The sequence below is a fragment of the Calypte anna genome, chromosome 1 (assembly GCF_003957555.1).
Source record: "Calypte anna isolate BGI_N300 chromosome 1, bCalAnn1_v1.p, whole genome shotgun sequence".
NCBI classification, from domain to species: Eukaryota; Metazoa; Chordata; class Aves; order Apodiformes; family Trochilidae; genus Calypte; species Calypte anna.
Window position 1 is genome coordinate 7,678,239 of NC_044244.1, and position 17,092 is coordinate 7,695,330.

General features: G+C 47.6%; 2 protein-coding genes across 4 annotated transcripts in view; one reads left to right on the plus strand and one right to left on the minus strand.

The window, feature by feature from the left end:
- Nucleotides 1-324: 324 nt before the first annotated feature.
- Nucleotides 325-10,891, plus strand: TMEM243 (transmembrane protein 243). 3 transcript variants are annotated; one of them, XM_030468388.1, is made up of 5 exons: nt 336-468; nt 8,149-8,199; nt 8,952-9,056; nt 10,355-10,476; nt 10,810-10,891. In XM_030468388.1, exons 1-5 carry the CDS (start codon nt 391-393, stop codon nt 10,844-10,846), a joined length of 393 nt encoding a protein of 130 aa, XP_030324248.1. In that variant the 5' UTR covers nt 336-390; the 3' UTR covers nt 10,847-10,891. The 3 variants fall into 3 exon arrangements, with proteins under 3 accessions (XP_030324261.1, XP_030324248.1, XP_030324253.1); XM_030468401.1 differs by lacking the exon at nt 10,810-10,891 and having other exon boundaries at nt 325-468; nt 10,243-10,711; XM_030468393.1 differs by lacking the exon at nt 10,810-10,891 and having other exon boundaries at nt 10,355-10,519.
- The window catches only part of DMTF1 (cyclin D binding myb like transcription factor 1), a 32,359-nt gene continuing 25,929 nt past the window's right edge, over nt 10,663-17,092 (minus strand). Inside the window, exons 16-17 of the mRNA XM_030468378.1 lie at nt 13,109-13,256; nt 10,663-12,138 (exon numbers count right to left, since the gene is read on the minus strand). Of these exons, the coding sequence (XP_030324238.1) occupies nt 12,029-12,138; nt 13,109-13,256 (258 nt within the window). The 3' untranslated portion in view covers nt 10,663-12,028. The remainder of the gene's footprint in view (nt 12,139-13,108; nt 13,257-17,092) is intronic.

Sequence of the window (17,092 nt, forward strand, 5' to 3'; positions counted from 1 at the left end):
ACTCGGGCACTAACAGCCAGGTGACCGCAACTCCCCCAGGGCCGGGGCTGCTGACTCCGCACCCGCGGAGGCCCCGCGGAGCCGCGCGATCGGCCCATAGGGACCCCCACGTGCGCCGATAGGCACGCGGACACGAGCCCCCTCCCCCCCTTTATCTCCACTCCCCGTTCCCCCTCCCTCCCCCCCGCGGCCGCGCAACTCCCGCAGGTGAAACGCCCCAAGCAGGCCCCGCCGCAGCATCCTCCCCCCCCCCCCTCCTCCTCCTCCGCGGGGGCGTGTCGGTGCGCGGGGGCGTGTCGGGGCCGCGGAGCGGTGCGGAGCGGAGCGGTGCGGAGCGGGGGCGCAGCATGAGGGCCCGGCCCCCGCTCGCCACCCCCGCGCCCCCGCGCCATGGAGGGCTTCGGAACCCGCAACTACGGCACCGGCGGGCCGGACAATCGCCCGCTCTTCGGGGAGACCTCGGCCAGGGTAAGGGCTGCGGCGACGAAGGGAAGGGGGGGGGGGGGGAGGAAAAGGGGAAACACTTCCCGGAACCCAGCGGGAGACCCTCAATTCCCACCCCTAACAAAATAAACCCTCCCCCCCATCCCAATAATGAAGAAACCCCCGGGATCACGGCAGCCCGGGCTCAGCAAGTGCAAAGAGCATCGCTGGCAGCCCAAGGAACCGCCCCCCCCCCCCCCCCCCCCCCCCCCCCCCAGAAGGGAACCTGCTCAAAGGCTGCAAAGAAATAAATAAAAAAAACCACCCGTAAAATAACAATATCCCCAGCTTGTTCGAAACTGCAGCAAAAAGCAGGAAAGCGACAACAGGGCTGCACCCCTGAAGGAAGAGGGATCTCCTACAAATTCCAAAAGAAACCGCTCAAATTGCTAAAATTATAAGACAAACAAACAAGCAAGAAAAGAAACGAACCCATCCTGATCAGTGTCCTAAAACAAACCAAAAATAATCCATCAAAACCGACCCAAACAACAAAAAAAACCCAAAACACCTCCAAAATTTAAAACAAACCCCACATCCCCAGAACAACCCCTCCCAAAGTGAGAACCCCTCCTTAAATAACAAACTCGCAAAATACTCACCTGCTCTAAGAAATAAACTCCCAAATAATCCCCAATTCTCATCCCTCCCCTTCTCCCCTTCCCCAGGACCCCACCAGGGAGCAGGGGCTCAGGGTGGAGAGAGCTCTAGGGTTGGGGGTACACTGAGGGGGCTTGGGGTGCAGCTGGGGGGGGGGGTGTCACCCCAGCTTTGTGGTCCATCTGGGGGTGTGTGTGTGGCCCTACAGCCCCCCAAGTTGCAGCATGTTTGGCTGCATCTCCCTAAACTTGGGGGGGGTGTCTTCTCTGGGGATGGGAGGGGGGGAATGCTGCTTCTGGTGTCCTCCTGGTAATTATTTTTTTTCCCCGTCCTGGTGACGTGCGGCAGTGCTGACTCTTCAGGTGTCAATCCCCTGTAAGCTGCTCAGCTGGGCAGCCTTGGGAGCTGCTGGGGGTGGGTGTCTGCTTTGGGGGGTTGCCCCAGGGAGAGGGATCCCTGCCCGGCATCAAGATCCCTTGGGAATTTTGTTGCGCACCCGTTTCCAGAGGGGCTTGGGGTTTGTCCTGTGTTAGGAGGGGTTACTCATCAACAGATGGGTTTGGAGGCTGAACTTGTGTGGAGTTATTCATAGAAGTGTGTAAAATGCACCATTCTCCCCCTTCTTCCCCCCCCCCCCTTACCCCTCCCCCCCCAGCCTTCTCAATACCTGGAAGTGCTGCTAATAGGATAATTTTCAAGAAAAATGTAAATAAAATGATACCAGCCTAATTTGGGTGGAGAAAAAGAAGGATGCAGGATAGGACAGATGGGGTCTCCCAGAGGATGAATTTAGGGGGGGATCATAGAATCATAGAATTGGCTGGGTTGGAAGAGACCTCAGAGATCATCAAGTCCAACCCTTGAACCACCGTTGCGGTTGCTAGACCATGGCACTGAGTGCCACATCCAGTCTCTTTTTAAATATCCCCAGGGAAGGAGAATCCACTACTTCCCTGGGCAGCCCATTCCAATGACGGATCACTCTCTCCGTAAAGAAATTCTTTCTAATATCTAACCTAAATTTCCCCTGACACAACTTAAGACCATGCCCTCTTGACCATGCCATCTCCCCTACCAGGCATCTGCCAGCCCTGATGGGCAGAGCTGGAGGTGAGGGGACCTTGCCCTCCTCCAGCACATGGAGGGGGATTTTGGGAAGCCTACAGGGATGGGGACTTCTGGGGACTGGGATGTGCTACTGGAGCCAGGTGGTGATCCCAGCAGGCAGTGCCCAAACTTTCCAGCCCAAGGCAAGGCTCTGATCCCTGTCCTCCTATCTTCTGCTTGAGGCTCTGCTCACAAAGGAGAGGCGTAAATAATAAACATGAGTTCCTAATTCCTGTTCCTGGGCTCAAACAGGGACCCCGAGTCCTACACATCAGCCCCTGCCTATCTCCTGTGGCTGTTTTTGGAACCTGTTGTATGGAACCCGTGGCAGCTGATGGTCTCCCTGTGCTGTACTCATGTCTGAGGGACAGACAAGGGATCACCACGCTGGCCTGGGGTGGTTTCCTCCATCAGTCATTCATGTTGCTTAGAGACAGATGCTGGTGAGGTCCAGAGCTGGAATTGCTCAGCCTTAGAAATAGTGAGGTTAAACTTTGCCTTAAAATGGGAGCAGGTCTGCTGGGAGAAGAGCAACTGCCTGTGCCCTGGCTCTGCTTTTGGGTCTCTGCAAATGATTTCTGGTTCCTGCAGACTGGGACCTTCTGCTGGGGCAGGGGCAGTGTTTGTGCCCCAGGATGCCCTGCACCCCAGTCAGGGGTCTTGGTGGTTAGAGATGGATGTAGAGGTGGTGATGCCCCTGTTCTCACCTTCTCAAGCTCTCCTGGTCTCCAAGGTGAGGGCTTTGGGGCTAAAGCCAGGCAGTGTGGACAAGAGAAATGGGCAGCAGCATTGGTCTCCTTCCCTTGCTGTGGTCCAGCTGCTCTACCAAGCTTGTCCTCCCTTGCTGGCTGCTGAGCAGAGGCTGGGGACAAGCTGGTCCTAAAGAAGTCTTTGGTGGAAAGGGGAAGTGCAGTGAGATGATGCTGATGAACACCAAGCACTGTGGGCTCAGTGGTGGTTACCAGGAATGCAGTGCTGAGAGTGAGGGGGTATGAGAGGGTGCCAAGCAAAGGCATGAGTGAAAAGGGGACAAGATTCATAGTTGCAGGAGTTCTACAGAAAGAAGTAGAAGGTGTTTGGGTTCCTCTATGACGGGAGCATTTAAACATAAGAGGGTGGGTGTGAATAGCTGTGAGTTGGAAGTAGAAGGCAATAGAGACTGAGCAGCTCAAGATGGGAATGAGGAGCCATCAAAGAGCTCAACAGCATTTCCTGGTGTCTTGCAGGAGGGTGACCAGCATGGCCCTGAACACAGCTCTTCTTGTGCACAGCATGTACTGTCTGCTCTTCAATGTAGTTTACTCTGGCGCTAGGTTACAGTATCCCCTATGGCTGCAGTGGGCTGGCATCTTTCTGCAATTGCTGCTGACCATATGGACTGGCTGATGTAAGGCATAAAAATGGCTTTTCTGTCATGCCTGCAGAGATGCCACCAGGTACCCACCCTCCAGGGCACCAACCCATTCCCTTACCCTGGCCAAGCCTCTCCTGGGTGCTTGTTCCCTGTGGGCTCAACTGCAAGCCACTAACTTGGAGACAAGGTGTTGAGTTGGGATGGGAAAAAGAGCAAAGCTGTTGCTCCATTAAAGCCTGTGCAGTGGTGTGGATACCAGTCCTGCCTCAGTTTCCTTGTTGCTCAGAGTAACCCTGACCCAGATCCAGGGGATCCTGGATTGTTCCTTCCCACTCTGCAGGGGCTTGATGCTCCCTGACCTCATCTCCTTTGCCCAGGGGCAGCTGGAGGGGGAGACTTCAACACCACAGCAGCTCCCTGGGGCCAGCCCTGTGCCTCCAGCCCCTGCAACACCCTCCCCAGAGTAGGAGGAGAGGGCAGGAGCCCTCAGGTTTCGAAATGCAGCTTGTGCAACACTGAACACAGAATTCATCACTTACCAGGTGAACAGCTTGCTGTGTCTTGGCTACCAGCTGGCTGAATGGGGATCCTCATCAGCACATTGCTGGCTGCATCACAAGTTTGTGTCCATGTGTGAGCACAGGTGACCTCCAGCAGCCTACACACTCTGTTTTTTTATTTTTCTTTTCCTTTTTCTTTTTTCTTTTTTCTTTTTTCTTTTTTTCTTTTTCTTTTTTTCTTTTTCTTTTTCTTTTCTTTTTCTTTTTCTTTTTCTTTTTCTTTTTCTTTTTCTTTTTCTTTTCTTTTTCTTTTTCTTTTTTCTTTTTCTTTTTCTTTTCTTTTTCTTTTCTTTTTCTTTTTCTTTTTCTTTTTCTTTTTCTTTTTCTTTTTCTTTTTCTTTTTCTTTCTTTTTCTTTTTCTTTTTTTTCCCCTTCCCCTTCCCCTTCCCCTCCCTTTTCCCTTTTCCCTTTTCCCTTTTCCCTTTTCCCTTTTCCCTTTTCCCTTTTCCCTTTTTCCCTTTTCCCTTTTCCCTTTTCCCTTTTCCCTTTTCCCTTTTCCCTTTTCCCTTTTCCCTTTTTTTTTTTCTTTTTTTCTTTTTGGTTTTGTTTTTTTTTTCATCTTTTGTCTTTTTACTCCAGCAGCTATCATAACTTGTAGTGATGTGGAGAAAAATCCTCCCTGAATCAGCTGTGCTGGTTGCAAAACTTGGCAGTACCAGCTGGGTGACCTGGCTTATAGGACATCCCAGCCCGTTTCCTTGTGCCCGGTATCCAGGAGTGTCTGCTGGGGCTGGGCTGAGCACTGGGACACAGCTCGGAGGTGAAAGGCTCCATCATCCCCAATCCCTTTAGCTGTCTCTGGCTCTGCTTGTGTATTTTTAACCTTTTTGCTGTGCTAAGCTGCCTGGGGCTGAAGTGTCAGCGGGCACTGGGGAATACAGCCTCTTGCTGGCTTTGCCAAGACTGGGATTTCAGGATCAGTAGCTCTAATCCCTGGATCCTGAAATACCTTTTTCTTCTGCCTGCAGTGCGTTTGGAAAATTTTAGTGACCCCAAGGAAGGGGATGCCCTGACCTGCAGGGACTGACAGCCACATGGCAATGCTGCTCTGCTGCCAGCATCCCTGCTTGATCCGGCTCTTGTGATGTTCATCACTTGGTGGCCTGAGATGAGGTCCCAGTGCTGAAGGGACTCTCTCTCCTGCACCCCATAAAGCAGGCAGAGAGAAATGTTCTGCTGCCATTGCTGAGTCCAACCCCCTCATTTTCTCCCAACAGAACAGTCTTTGTCCTGGCAAAATGGGTTGCCTCTCTCCGTATCTCAGGTTAATTAGGAGAAACCTAATTGTTGAGTTTCTGGATGATGTATTGTGTCCGTAGGTGTGTGACTGTGTGTCCATCCCTCTGAGCCTCTCCCCAGAGAGCTGGCTGTGGCTGTGCTCACCAGGTTAGCTGTGTGGGATGGTGACCCACTGCTGCCTGGCTCCTTGGCTCTACCTCTCCTTCCTCTGTTGTTTGAAACTCATCTCCACACAGCACAAAGGAAGAAGGGATCCAGCTGCTCACCTCCTGCCACCCCTTTTGGCCCTGGGGACCCAAACCAAGTAAAAACTCTTGTGCCTTTTGGTGTGGTCAGCACTGCAGGGCAAGGACAGAGCTAAACCCACCTCTTCTCCTGACACAGGAGTTGTTTGGGGTGGTGACCCTTCTGAATACCATCTAGATTAAAGTTAGCTTTGAGTTCTTCAATTATTCCAGCTGAGGTGAAGGAGCCCAGCTGAGCTGTTGTGATATGCTTTCCTGGAGGCAGCGTGTTTGTATCCCATGCTGTTTCTTGTTATTTGCCTGGAGTGATTTCTCTTAGCTCATTTTTTGGGGTCAGTGGTGGGCACCTCCTCGAAGTCCTCCAGAGGCTGATGGTGTATTGCAGACATGGGGAGTGGAAAGGGATCACATGCCAGTGCTGCAGCCACTGCCATGCCCCACAGCTTGGGGCCTCGGAGGTGCAGGAGCCCAAATGCTCTGGTTTTAGATACAGGAGTCACAGACTAACACAAGAAGTTTTTAAAACACAGTTTGCTGTGGTCTTTTCTTTGGGGCTTGGAGAGACAGAACAACCACCAAGCAGGGCACAGCAGCTGTTACTTGAACAGCAAGCTCAGGCACTCAGACTCCACTGGTCAGGGCTGGTGGTCTCCTGAATGCTTGGCTCTGCCTTCCCCTCTTTGCTCTCTTCTTTTTCCTCCTGCTGTGCTGCTGCCATGCATTACTTCTTCACAAACTGGGGTTTCTTCCTCTATGAGTAGTCTTCCAAAATGTAATGCTAGGAGGGAAGAAGTGTGCAAGACTAGGGAGAGGGAAACCTGAGTTACCCTGCCTGCTGGCTGGGAGGTCTTGGACAAGATGCTTTCACTGCTCCAGCTCTTCTCTCACTTTCCTTTAACCATACCTACTTAGTGACTCAGTATAATGCATTCAAGTTCTGGTGTTTTTCTCTCTGCACTTTTCTGCTGTAGCTGTTCTTCTGGCACTTCATTTGGAGAGCCAGCTCTCTGGAGTGTTACACCTGACTGCATGCAACCCAAACTGACTTTGGAGACAGAGGTTTACATTCAGAGCAGCACTGTGAAGAAAGGGAGAAGGGAGGTTTCCTGGAAGGGATGGGAACATTCTTTTGCATCAAATTGTTTCTGACCCCAGCAAGTGTGTCAGCACGTTGTCATGCCCTGGTCACTGCTCTGAGCCTGTGGTCACACAGCCCAGTGTCACTGCCAGTCCCTGTCCTGACACCATGTGGGGTGGAATTGTGATGCTGAAACTGATGGATACCTCTTACTCTCTTTCCAAGTTGTTTGCTCCTGGACAAGTGTTTTACTGGGGAGTGCCAGAAAGAAGTGGTGGTGGTGGGGAGAGCTGTCTGTCCAAGCAGAGCCACCCTCAGGCATGTTCAGGTCTGCTGGTGTTAGAGGGAATTATGAGGGGGAACACCTCCCCTCCTTACTAGCAGCCCACAAATTACCACCTTATACCATCAATCTGTTCATTCCCAGGCTAAAATAAGCTTTTTCTGACAACCTCTCTCTGTGTGCTCCCACTTAAAAACATCTTTTTAGAAAGGATTTGCACAGCCAGGCAGAAAGGGACCTGTGAGTTTGGGTCAACAGGAAGCTGAACATGAGCCAGCAGTGTGCCCAGGTGGCCAAGAAGGCCAGTGGCATCCTTGCCTGGATCAGGAACGGTGTGGCCAACAGGCCCAGGGAAGGGATTCTTCCCCTGTACTCAGCACTGGTGAGGCCACAGCTTGAGTCCTGTGTCCAGTTCTGGGCCCCTCAGTTCAGGAAGGAGATTGAGGTGCTGGAGCAGGTCCAGAGAAGAGCAAGGAGGCTGTGAAGGGATCCAGCAGAATTCCTGTGAGGAAGGGCTGAGGGAGCAGGGGGTGTTCAGTCTGGAGAAGAGGAGGCTCAGGGGAGACCTCATCACTCTCTACAACTCCCTGAGAGGAGGTTGGAGCCGGGGGGGGTCAGTGTCTTCTCCCAGGTGGCTACCAGTAAGACAAGAGGGCATGGACTTAAGCTTTGCCAGGGGAGGTTTAGGTTAGATATTAGGAAAAAATTCTTTACAGAGAGGGTGATCAGGCATTGGAATGGGCTGCCAGGGAGGTGGTGGATTCTCAGTCCTTAGAGGTTTTTAAAAAGAGACTGAATGTGGCACTCAGTGCCATGGTCTGAGTACCACAGCGGTAGTGGATCAAGGGTTGGACTTGATGATCTCAGGGGTCCTTTCCAGCCTGTCTGATTCTGTAGCTCTAATTGGTTTGGGGGTAGTGAAAAAGCTGTATGCGAATGAGGAAAATCTCCTGCACAGGGACTTGGCCACTGCAACCTCCCTGAGGTTCATGGAGTGCCAGGAGGGGAAACCTTCCTGCATGGCAGAGCTGACCAGGGAGCCTCAATGGTGCTGCTGGCTGTGCTGGAGATAACCGGAGTCCTGGCTGATATGGTGTTCACAGCACTGTTGGTTACTTGTTTTATGTGGTTTGTTTGGTGCTTGCTTTTATTCTGGGGGGGTGTGAAACATGGATGTAACTGTCCTCTCTTTCCTTCAGGACAGAGTCATCAATCTAGTTGTTGGCGGCTTCACGTCCTTACTGCTTGTAGTAAGTATAACTCTGTCCTGTCCTGTGTTCCATGACTCCTTTAGCTGAAGGGGTAAAAAACAGAGTTCCTCCCCAAAATGGGCATTGAAACTTCTCTGAGCGAACAGGCTGCAGTTTGGGGCCCAGGTGGTCACTCTGGGGGGGCATCTGTCTTTTGAAACTCTTTGACAGCAGAATATCTTTCTTCAACCCATTTGAAGATCCACCTGTGCAATAAAAAGCCCCAAGTCCATGGGCAGACTGTCTGTGCTGGGTGAACATTAGGCTGGGTGAGATGACAAAGGGCTTATGACCCAGGAGGAAGGGTTTGTGTCTCTTTAGTGTATTCTGTTTATAAAATGTTTCCCTCTATTTATAGCTTAAAGGAGTTTGGAATTTCCAGAGTTTGTCACTTAATCTTGAGTTACACTTTTCCCAAGCTTCAAAGACAAACCTGATGCTGTCAGGACTGGAGAGCATCAGTTCTGTGGTCCCTGGGGATGGGGAGAGCTGAGGTGCCAGCTGGTGGCAAGCTTGGCTGAATGGATGTTCCTACACAGGCTGCATCCTCATGCCTGCTGGCTTTGTGGGTTCTTGGAGGATGGTTTCCAGCAGCAAGCCAGAGTAGCAAAGCTTTCATAATTTTTTTTTTTCATCTCTCAAGTCTGTAGTTGTGTCAAAGCCATTTTCCTCCTGTGGGGGTGAGCTTCTTCTCATCCCAGCTCTGACAGCAGGCGACAGCAAAGTCTTCATCTTTGTTTTCCTCCACACAGGTCACCCTAATCAGTGCTTTTGTCTTCCCGCAACTACCTCCAAAACCCGTGAATATATTTTTTGCTTTCTGCATCTCCTTGTGTTGCATTTCTGCTGGCATACTTGTAAGTATCACCACATTTGATGTGCAGGTTTTTTAGTATATGACTAGGGATGAAATCTGAACTAAACATGCTTTACATGGTGCTGCTGTCTTTTTTACACTCTTAGAAAAGCTTTTCTGCCCCCATAAAACAAGTTGACAGTGAAAGAGTGGTGACTGGTTTTGTATTTACTGCAGAGTGTGTGAGCTAAGCCAGCTCCTGCAGGCCTGCTGTGATGCAAGACTTGTCACCACAATGCCAGCTGTAGCTGTCAGGGACATGTGACAATTCCACCTGTAGCTGCTAATGAAGACAAAGGAGGAAACCAGGGAGCAGTGCAGTGAGATGGGAATGCAGAGATGGATTGTGCTGCAGTAGACTAAGGCTGGGACTTGAAGTGGTGGGGCCAGCCAGGCACTGGCACAATTCACTGTCCAGGCTTAGGGGATGAGTTTCAGTGGCAGGAAGGTGTGGCAGGGGGCATTTCACTGGAGTGAAAGCTTAGAGGTTCCTCTAGGCATGCCAAGAAAGTTGGTCCCACGTGCTGGCAAAGGGAACTGGCAGGTCAGAGCTGACAATTGTGTGGGTTGAAAGGAACCTTCAAAGGTCATCTAGTCCCCCACCATGGGCAGGGACATCAGTGGCTTCTTCCTCTGCTGTAGCTTTTCATGCTTGGAGCATTCTCCTTCCTCCAGCCTGGAATAGTGGTTGCTTTGAGCCCCTGCCCTTCACTGCTGCCTAAGCTGAGAAGTTGTTCTGTGTTGTCTGGGAAGTACCAGTTTCTGGTTCTGTTGCTGGCAGCCATGACTCTGCCCAAGACAGATTGTGTAGAGCAAAACCTGGCATTTGTCCTCACCAGCCAGGGTGTAGCCAATTTTGAGTGCTAAAAAAACCAAAACAAAACCCCACCTACCTTGAAGACAAGATGTCTTCATAGCTAAGCTGGCACCTTAGTTTCATGAACAGCCTTGTTTTGGGAAGAAACACCTGGCCAAAATCTCGTGTCCTACAAGCCTGCTAAGAAAACAGGTGGCACCCCTTAGTTAAGAAAATGATCTGACTCTACACCTGGTCTTTGTCTAGTCAGATGAAGTTGGGTTGTGTCACAGAAGAAAAAAAAAAAGAAATTGACAATTCAGCTACCACAGGAAGTTTCCTCGGAAGTACCTCGTATTTTCAAGCATTACAAACTCCTTCTCTCTTCTAGATCTATTGGTATCGACAAGGAGACCTGGAACCTAAATTTAGGAACCTAATTTACTACATATTATTTTCTATTGTCATGTTATGTATATGTGCCAACCTGTACTTCCATGAAGTGGGAAAATGATGGACATTGGGAACACCCAGCAATGATGCTACTGTGTCAGACTGCTTCCAGCTCAGCTCTCAGCCCTACTCGACACATTCAAGTGAGGACAATCAGCCCGAGAGGAAAGAAGTGGGTTGTGCAAGGATAAATCAGTACATGATTTTCATGTAAATGTATATGTAATGTCCCTCTTGTTGGGGAGAATTATTGCCATAAGATGTGACATTCTGCTTTTTTTTGAAGAGCTACTGTTGCACTTAATGAACATTCCAGTTGTACTGATGTTTCAGAATGGCACAAGCTTTTTCATTTTGGAAAAAAATGTTTTTTTATTACTGTACAAATAAACTGCAGCATTGCAAGGATCTGTAGCAGTATAAATAAATGGCATCTTACAGTTATATAAGACAAATACTCTTTTATTTTGTTTAAACTGAATATACAATTATTTCTGTTCCCTAGGCAACCATTTGAAACTACAACTTATTTTTCACGTTAACAAAACCACAGACTGAAAAAGACCAACTCTTGATTATGAAGAGCTAATTACAGAAATAAATAAAATAATTTATACATGAGTCTTTAGTTCCTATAGCTTTTCCTCTCAATATCTAGCTTACAGGCTGCTGCTCAGCCTAGCGTCTGTTTCAAATCCTTGAATATAGCAATTAATTGGCTGTTTTTGCCTCAGGGCCCTATGCCCAAATCCTCATGAAGCTTCTTCTCCAAGACTATGCCCATCATCATGAAGCTTTTTCTCCAAGACTTTGTCACATCCATACCAGCCCCCATCTACTAACTTGCTGCATATATCACCTCTGGAGAGGTGGCTGGCAGTGTCATGTAAACAGTGAGAGAGACAAATGTTCCAGCCTACTCACAAAAGTCTTCAAAGAAGTTACAAGCTTGTGGGGGGAGACTAGTGGGTCCCAGTAGCTTCCCTTTCTCATAGCCCTTCCCTTTTTATTCAGCTTGCTGTAGTGATGAAGGAAAAGAAAAGGAAAAAAAAATATTTTCCACAAGTGATCTTTCTGAGCTCTACCCATTGCCAGCAACGGACTCCTCAGAAACAAGCAGAGCAGGCAAGTCCCATAAGCATCTCACCTCCCTCCTATGCTGCAGATGTACTAAGGAGGCAGATGAGATGGGAATACAGACCAGTTCCTCATGATGCTGCCCATGCTCCCTGAAGTCTTTGATGGAACACATTTCTTATATGTAACAGTCTCTTCATCCATGTATTACAAGAGTCAGTAAGTGCAGAGATCCTCACCCATTCTTCATGAAACATGTGCAAACTGTTTCTTGCTGTGGCACTAAGAGGCAATGCTCCACAGTCCTTGCTTCTGTCCAGTGTTCCAGACACACAGCTCAGCACACCAGGCACAAGTCAGGTGAGAACTGACCCCGTGGATCCCAGCACTGCAACAGAGGCTCTTTAAAATACTGAAACACCCTGGCTTAGACGTAGTACATCAGCCTTCAGCTGGCTGCACTGTAACCCTTTACAAATGAGGTAAATAGCCTGAGCAGAGAAAGTGCACTGTAGTCACTCCAATCTAGAAGTTTCTGTGTAAAAGACACAGACTGAGCGTGTTCTTTGGAAGTGTGGCACAGGGTTGTAGCTAATTTCACAATGCAAACATGGTCAATAGAAAAAGGACATGATGACTGCTGATTCTCAGTGACAGCTCACTAAATCTTCAACATCCTTTGAATCTTCTGAGTCAGGACTGCCCAACGATGAGCCAATAATGTGTGACCTACCTCCATGGTGCTGTAGGATAGGATCTGTCAAGAGATGTAGTATGTTAGAACTATTATTTACTGTGACACTGTAACAAGCACTCAGAAGACAGAAAATGCTGCCTAAAATTTTAACCAGTTTTACACAAAGTTGCTCAATCTGGCCAGTTCTCAATTTCTAGTATCAAGGTGAGCTACAACTAATATGGAATGCAACTGGTGTGACTTGCATTTGGATTAGTCAGGTATTGCTATATCAGGCCTATTGCTGATCCTCTGATGGCTCTGCAAAGAGAATCCTTCCTCTGGAAAAGATTATGGTGTTTCAAGTGCTCAGGGCCAGGTTGGATGGCACTTTGAGCAATCTGGTATAGTGGGAGGTCTCCCTGCTTATTCATGCAGAGGGGGTTGGAACTAGAGGTTCTTTAAGGTCTCTTCCAACCCAGACCATTCTGTGATTCTATGGCTATGATTTTTTGTTGTGGACAGCAGTGGAAGAATACATTTGTGCTGCTTGCAAATCTGAAATTACTCTTGGCAACAGGAAGTGTGGCACAAGCTAGCAAACCCTTCCAGATGAGTGCTGTGTAAACACCCCCCTCAAACAGCCCAGCCCCTCACCATAAGAGACATCAAGTGCATTTCTGATGGCTCTGGCCTTCTCTCAAAGAAAACACATTTAATTCAAGCACCAAGCATGAAGAAATGCACACTACAGAAAGTTACTCAATAGCTTGTGTGTACTAATTCAAGGCTCAAGGGTGATGGAAACAGCTCAGCAAGTGATGAAGCAGCTGCTGTTCTAATTCTTTTCCCACAAGGTTAAGTGGTCCTTTCTTCCACTTGTACATATACAAGAGGTAACTGAACTGCTTTAAGTTTCATAGCGACAACATGAGAAATTATTTAAGGGAAAGCAAGAATCTTTAAAGCATTGTTTACAGGAACTCAAAAGTGAAATATTGCTTTAATGAATCCTAGATGCAGCATCAACAACGTGAAGGAACTGACCTACCTGTTAGAGTTGTCAAGGGCAAGACTGATTCGCTGTCTATATCATCTGTTGTCTGGATAAAACCATGAGAAGAAGGAACAATAAGCACAGTCTCATCATCTATTGTAGGCTGATCAACTTGTTCTTCTATTGTTGGAGAACCCAGGTCCTGCACAACACAGGACAACAGGACATGAGACTGTAATCTTGGTAGCACAAACCAAAAAACTGCTTCAGTCAGTCATACTCCATAATAAGAAACAGACTCTCTGATGAATTTCATCTCATTAAACTGAAATTTCAGTATCTGAGCTAGTTTACTTCAGTATTCATAGGGCATATTTCATCCTAGTGCTGGCATCCAAAATGCAAAGAATTCTACCCTGTGAGCAGTATGAGGCAGGGGAGAGAAAAGGGGAGGCTGCAAGGGGGTGATAAAATGTTCTCTTACACATCATACATTTTGTCTGTAAAGAGGGATAATTAAGCTTTTCCACTGCTTGCTTTGTAGATGTTCTGAGATACTGAAGCAGTATCTTTATAGTACTTACAGCTCCACTAACACCACACAACACCACACAACACAACACCACACAACACAATTTTACCTGAACCTGAGTTTCACAATTCCTGCTTCTGTATTTACTTTTAACTACTGGACACAGAGCTCAAAACCCCCCATTTTAATTGCTGTGCCTCACAGTACCTGACTGTGGGGTGGCTCCAAACTTTTTTTAGTAAGCCTCATTATATGAAAATATTGTCAACACACTGATTCCTTCCAGGTACAGACTGTCAATACCCCCACCCTCTTTCAGATCCATAAGAGCTGCTGCCTCTTTGCTGGCTCTTGCAGCGATAGCGCTGAGAGCAGTAACACATGTGCCTTACTCAGTGCCACAGAACACTATGGCAGACTCCTGGTTCTGCAAATGCAGTGTGTCAGAGCTTGAGAACTAAATGAGAGCTTTCAGACTGAGACGGGAGGCACACGGAGGGGTCTGTTCCCTCCCATTCCCTGCCCATACTCTACCAAGGTCAGGCAGCCCGGCAGCCCCTCCTCCTCCTCTCTCTCGCCCACTCCTGGGCTGCTGTTCCCCTTCATTCCTTTACCAGGAGCTCTCTGCTCTTCAGAGTCCACATCCCTCCATGTCCACATCCATGGACCTTCCTCCTGTGTCAGCCCTGCCACAAGAGGCCCTCAGGCACTTATCCCTGCCAGCATCCAGGTTGGGTTGTATGTATATATTTGCATATATTTGTATTTTTGTTCTTTATCCCTTATGCTATTGCCCTTCCCCTGTGCTAGTAAATCTGTTTCCAGTGTTTTTAAATTTCCAGCTTCAAGTCTCTAGCCTTTATTCCCCTTTTTGGGGGAAGAATAGTAGAGAATAATTTTGTCCTTCAGTTTTTGGTCTGCCCAAACTGTTAAGCTGTGACAGGGAAAAGATGTACAGCTGGAATAAGCAGAGATATCTGGATTCCAGTTTTTGTGTGTAACACAAGTAAGGTTAGTTCAGGTTTCAAGAAATCACTGATGCAAAATGCCAGCAAATGTTGCTGGAATGGAAGCAACGTGGAAGGTGCTTGGATTTATCCCCATTTTCGGGAGGAGTGGGAAATGCTGGGGAGAGGTAACAGTTCTTTCTGTTCAAGAAAATCTTCAAGTTCCTCCACCTGTTTTGTTACCAAAACATGTTTCCCTGGGTAGTTTCACAATGTTTTTTACAAAGGCAACTGCCTGGAAACTGCTTCCCTGGTGCTGCTGAAGAGGAGCTGACACTACCTGTGCTGCACCCAGGGAATCAGACTCTGTCTGAATGGGCACCCATTCATGCAAGGCACCCTGTGCCTGACCTGCAAAAGCAGCTTTCTGCAGAGAACACAGCTGAACCTGCCCATGATAAGCAGTATTTCAAGCAAGGCTTGAAACTGGGAAAAGGAGGTGTGAAAAACTAAAGCAGCCATTGTGGGAAATGGGCACCTTTCCCAGCCAGAAATAATAAAACCCTGAAGCACGACTGCCTGCTTCTCACTACCCACACCCACAGTGACAATACAATACTGGCAAGTGCATAAAAATAACAGCCTTCAAGAAAGCAAAATTTAGGCGTGTTTTTCGGGATTAACTTTTCACTTACAGTCACTCACAAATAGTTCACTATTTCCTAGAATTTAAATACACGTCAGACTTAAATCTGACTAGAAGTGTAAGGCAGATTAAAATTACAAACTCTGTTTTTCTGTATAGAAAAAAAGTTCAGTACCTCTCTATATCCTGGTAGCCATAAGTGACTTCTACACAATTTAACTGGGAACTAGGTTTATAGCATGTTTATTAATTCTGCCTCAACAAACTGAAGTTTTGAACTGAAAGCAGAAAGCTTATGGGTTGCCTCAACTGTGGTGAATCTTATCACAACGATGTCAACCATGAGATGAGAAAAATGGAAGGATAATCCCCAGTTTCAGATGTATTCAGGATTCAAATGCTTCTGTAGCAGCAGACTGTTAAGACATACAAAGATCCTTCTAAGAGTGTAATGGATATAGTGCCTATCATAAACTTTTTCAAAGAGGAAGCTTAACTAAGTCAAACATTAGATTTTCAAGACTTTTTATATGGGCATGTAGTGATAGGACAAGGGGTAACAGCTTTCCACTGGAAGAGGGTAGATTAAGTTAGATACAGGGAAGAAACTTTCCTGTGAGGGCAGAACAGGTTGCCCAGGAAGTTCTGGATTCCCCATCCCTGGAAGTGTTCAAGGCCAGGTTGGATGGGGCTTGGAGTAACCTGGGCTAGTGGGAGGTGTCCCTGTCCATGGCAGTGGGTTAGAACTAGGTCTTTAAGGTCCCTTCCAACCCAACCCATTCCATGATTCTAAGACTGAAAATGCAGAATTCCAGTAACTCTAGAGGACAGTGTTTTAGAAAACAGGATGGGGTATTTGAATCTAACTCATTTTTCTTCCCACAGTCTAACCTCATTAAGCTTCTAAGGGAAGAAGTATTTTCTACCATCTAAAGACAGTTATCTTCTTTTAAGCATCCCTGTTTCAATTAACTTACTATTATCATACTTCAGCAACTGAAAGATGGAGAAATTTAGTATAAACAATCCAAAAGCCTGAAATCATTTGGACATTTCTGCACGTCAGGTGTCAGAGTTGAATGTAACTAAGGCCAGAATCAGCTTAAATCCTTCAAATTCCAATTGATCAGATACTTAACTGCAGTAGGATGTTTAACAGATGTCCTCAAAAATGGAAACCATGATGCACCTTGAAATACTAGATTCATATAGCAAAAAATACATACTCTACCTCACCTCCCTTGCTTAGCAGCCTGTCTGCCTGTAAAGTACATGGTGTTGGACAAAGAACAGCATCATTTAAAGCAAGAGCATCAAATAGTAAGAATGAAGGCAACCAAGCTGGTAAAGGGTCTGGAGAACAAGTCTTAGGAGGCTGAGGGAACTGGGATTGTGTAGTTTGCAAAAGAGAAGGCTGAGGAGAAACCTTGTCACTCTCTACAAATGCCTTACAGGAGGTTGTAGTGAAGTATCTCTCTAGTACTTCTTCCAAGTAACAACAGGACTAGAGGAAATGGCCTGAAGCTGCTCCAGGGGAGGCTTAGACCAGGTATTAGGAAGAATTTCTTCTCTGAGAAAGTAGTCAGGCAGTGGGAAAGGGCTGCCCAGGGAGGTGGTGGAGCCACAGTCCTTGAAGGTATTAAAAATACACATAGATGTGGCGCTTCAGGACATGCTTTAGTGTGCGTGGGTTTTTTTTTTCTGGTTTGATGGTTGGACTCTAAGCTTTTAAGTCTTTTCCAGCTGTGACAATTCTGTGACACAGTGCCACAAATAATTCCCACTTTGCACAGTCATCGTGAAAAAGGAGCCTGACCAGTGAAACAACTCCACAGCTAGTGAGGTGTTCAGTGTTCCAGGTGATGTCAAATATAAGCCTTAGTATCAAATTGAATGCTGTCACTTTCACACCC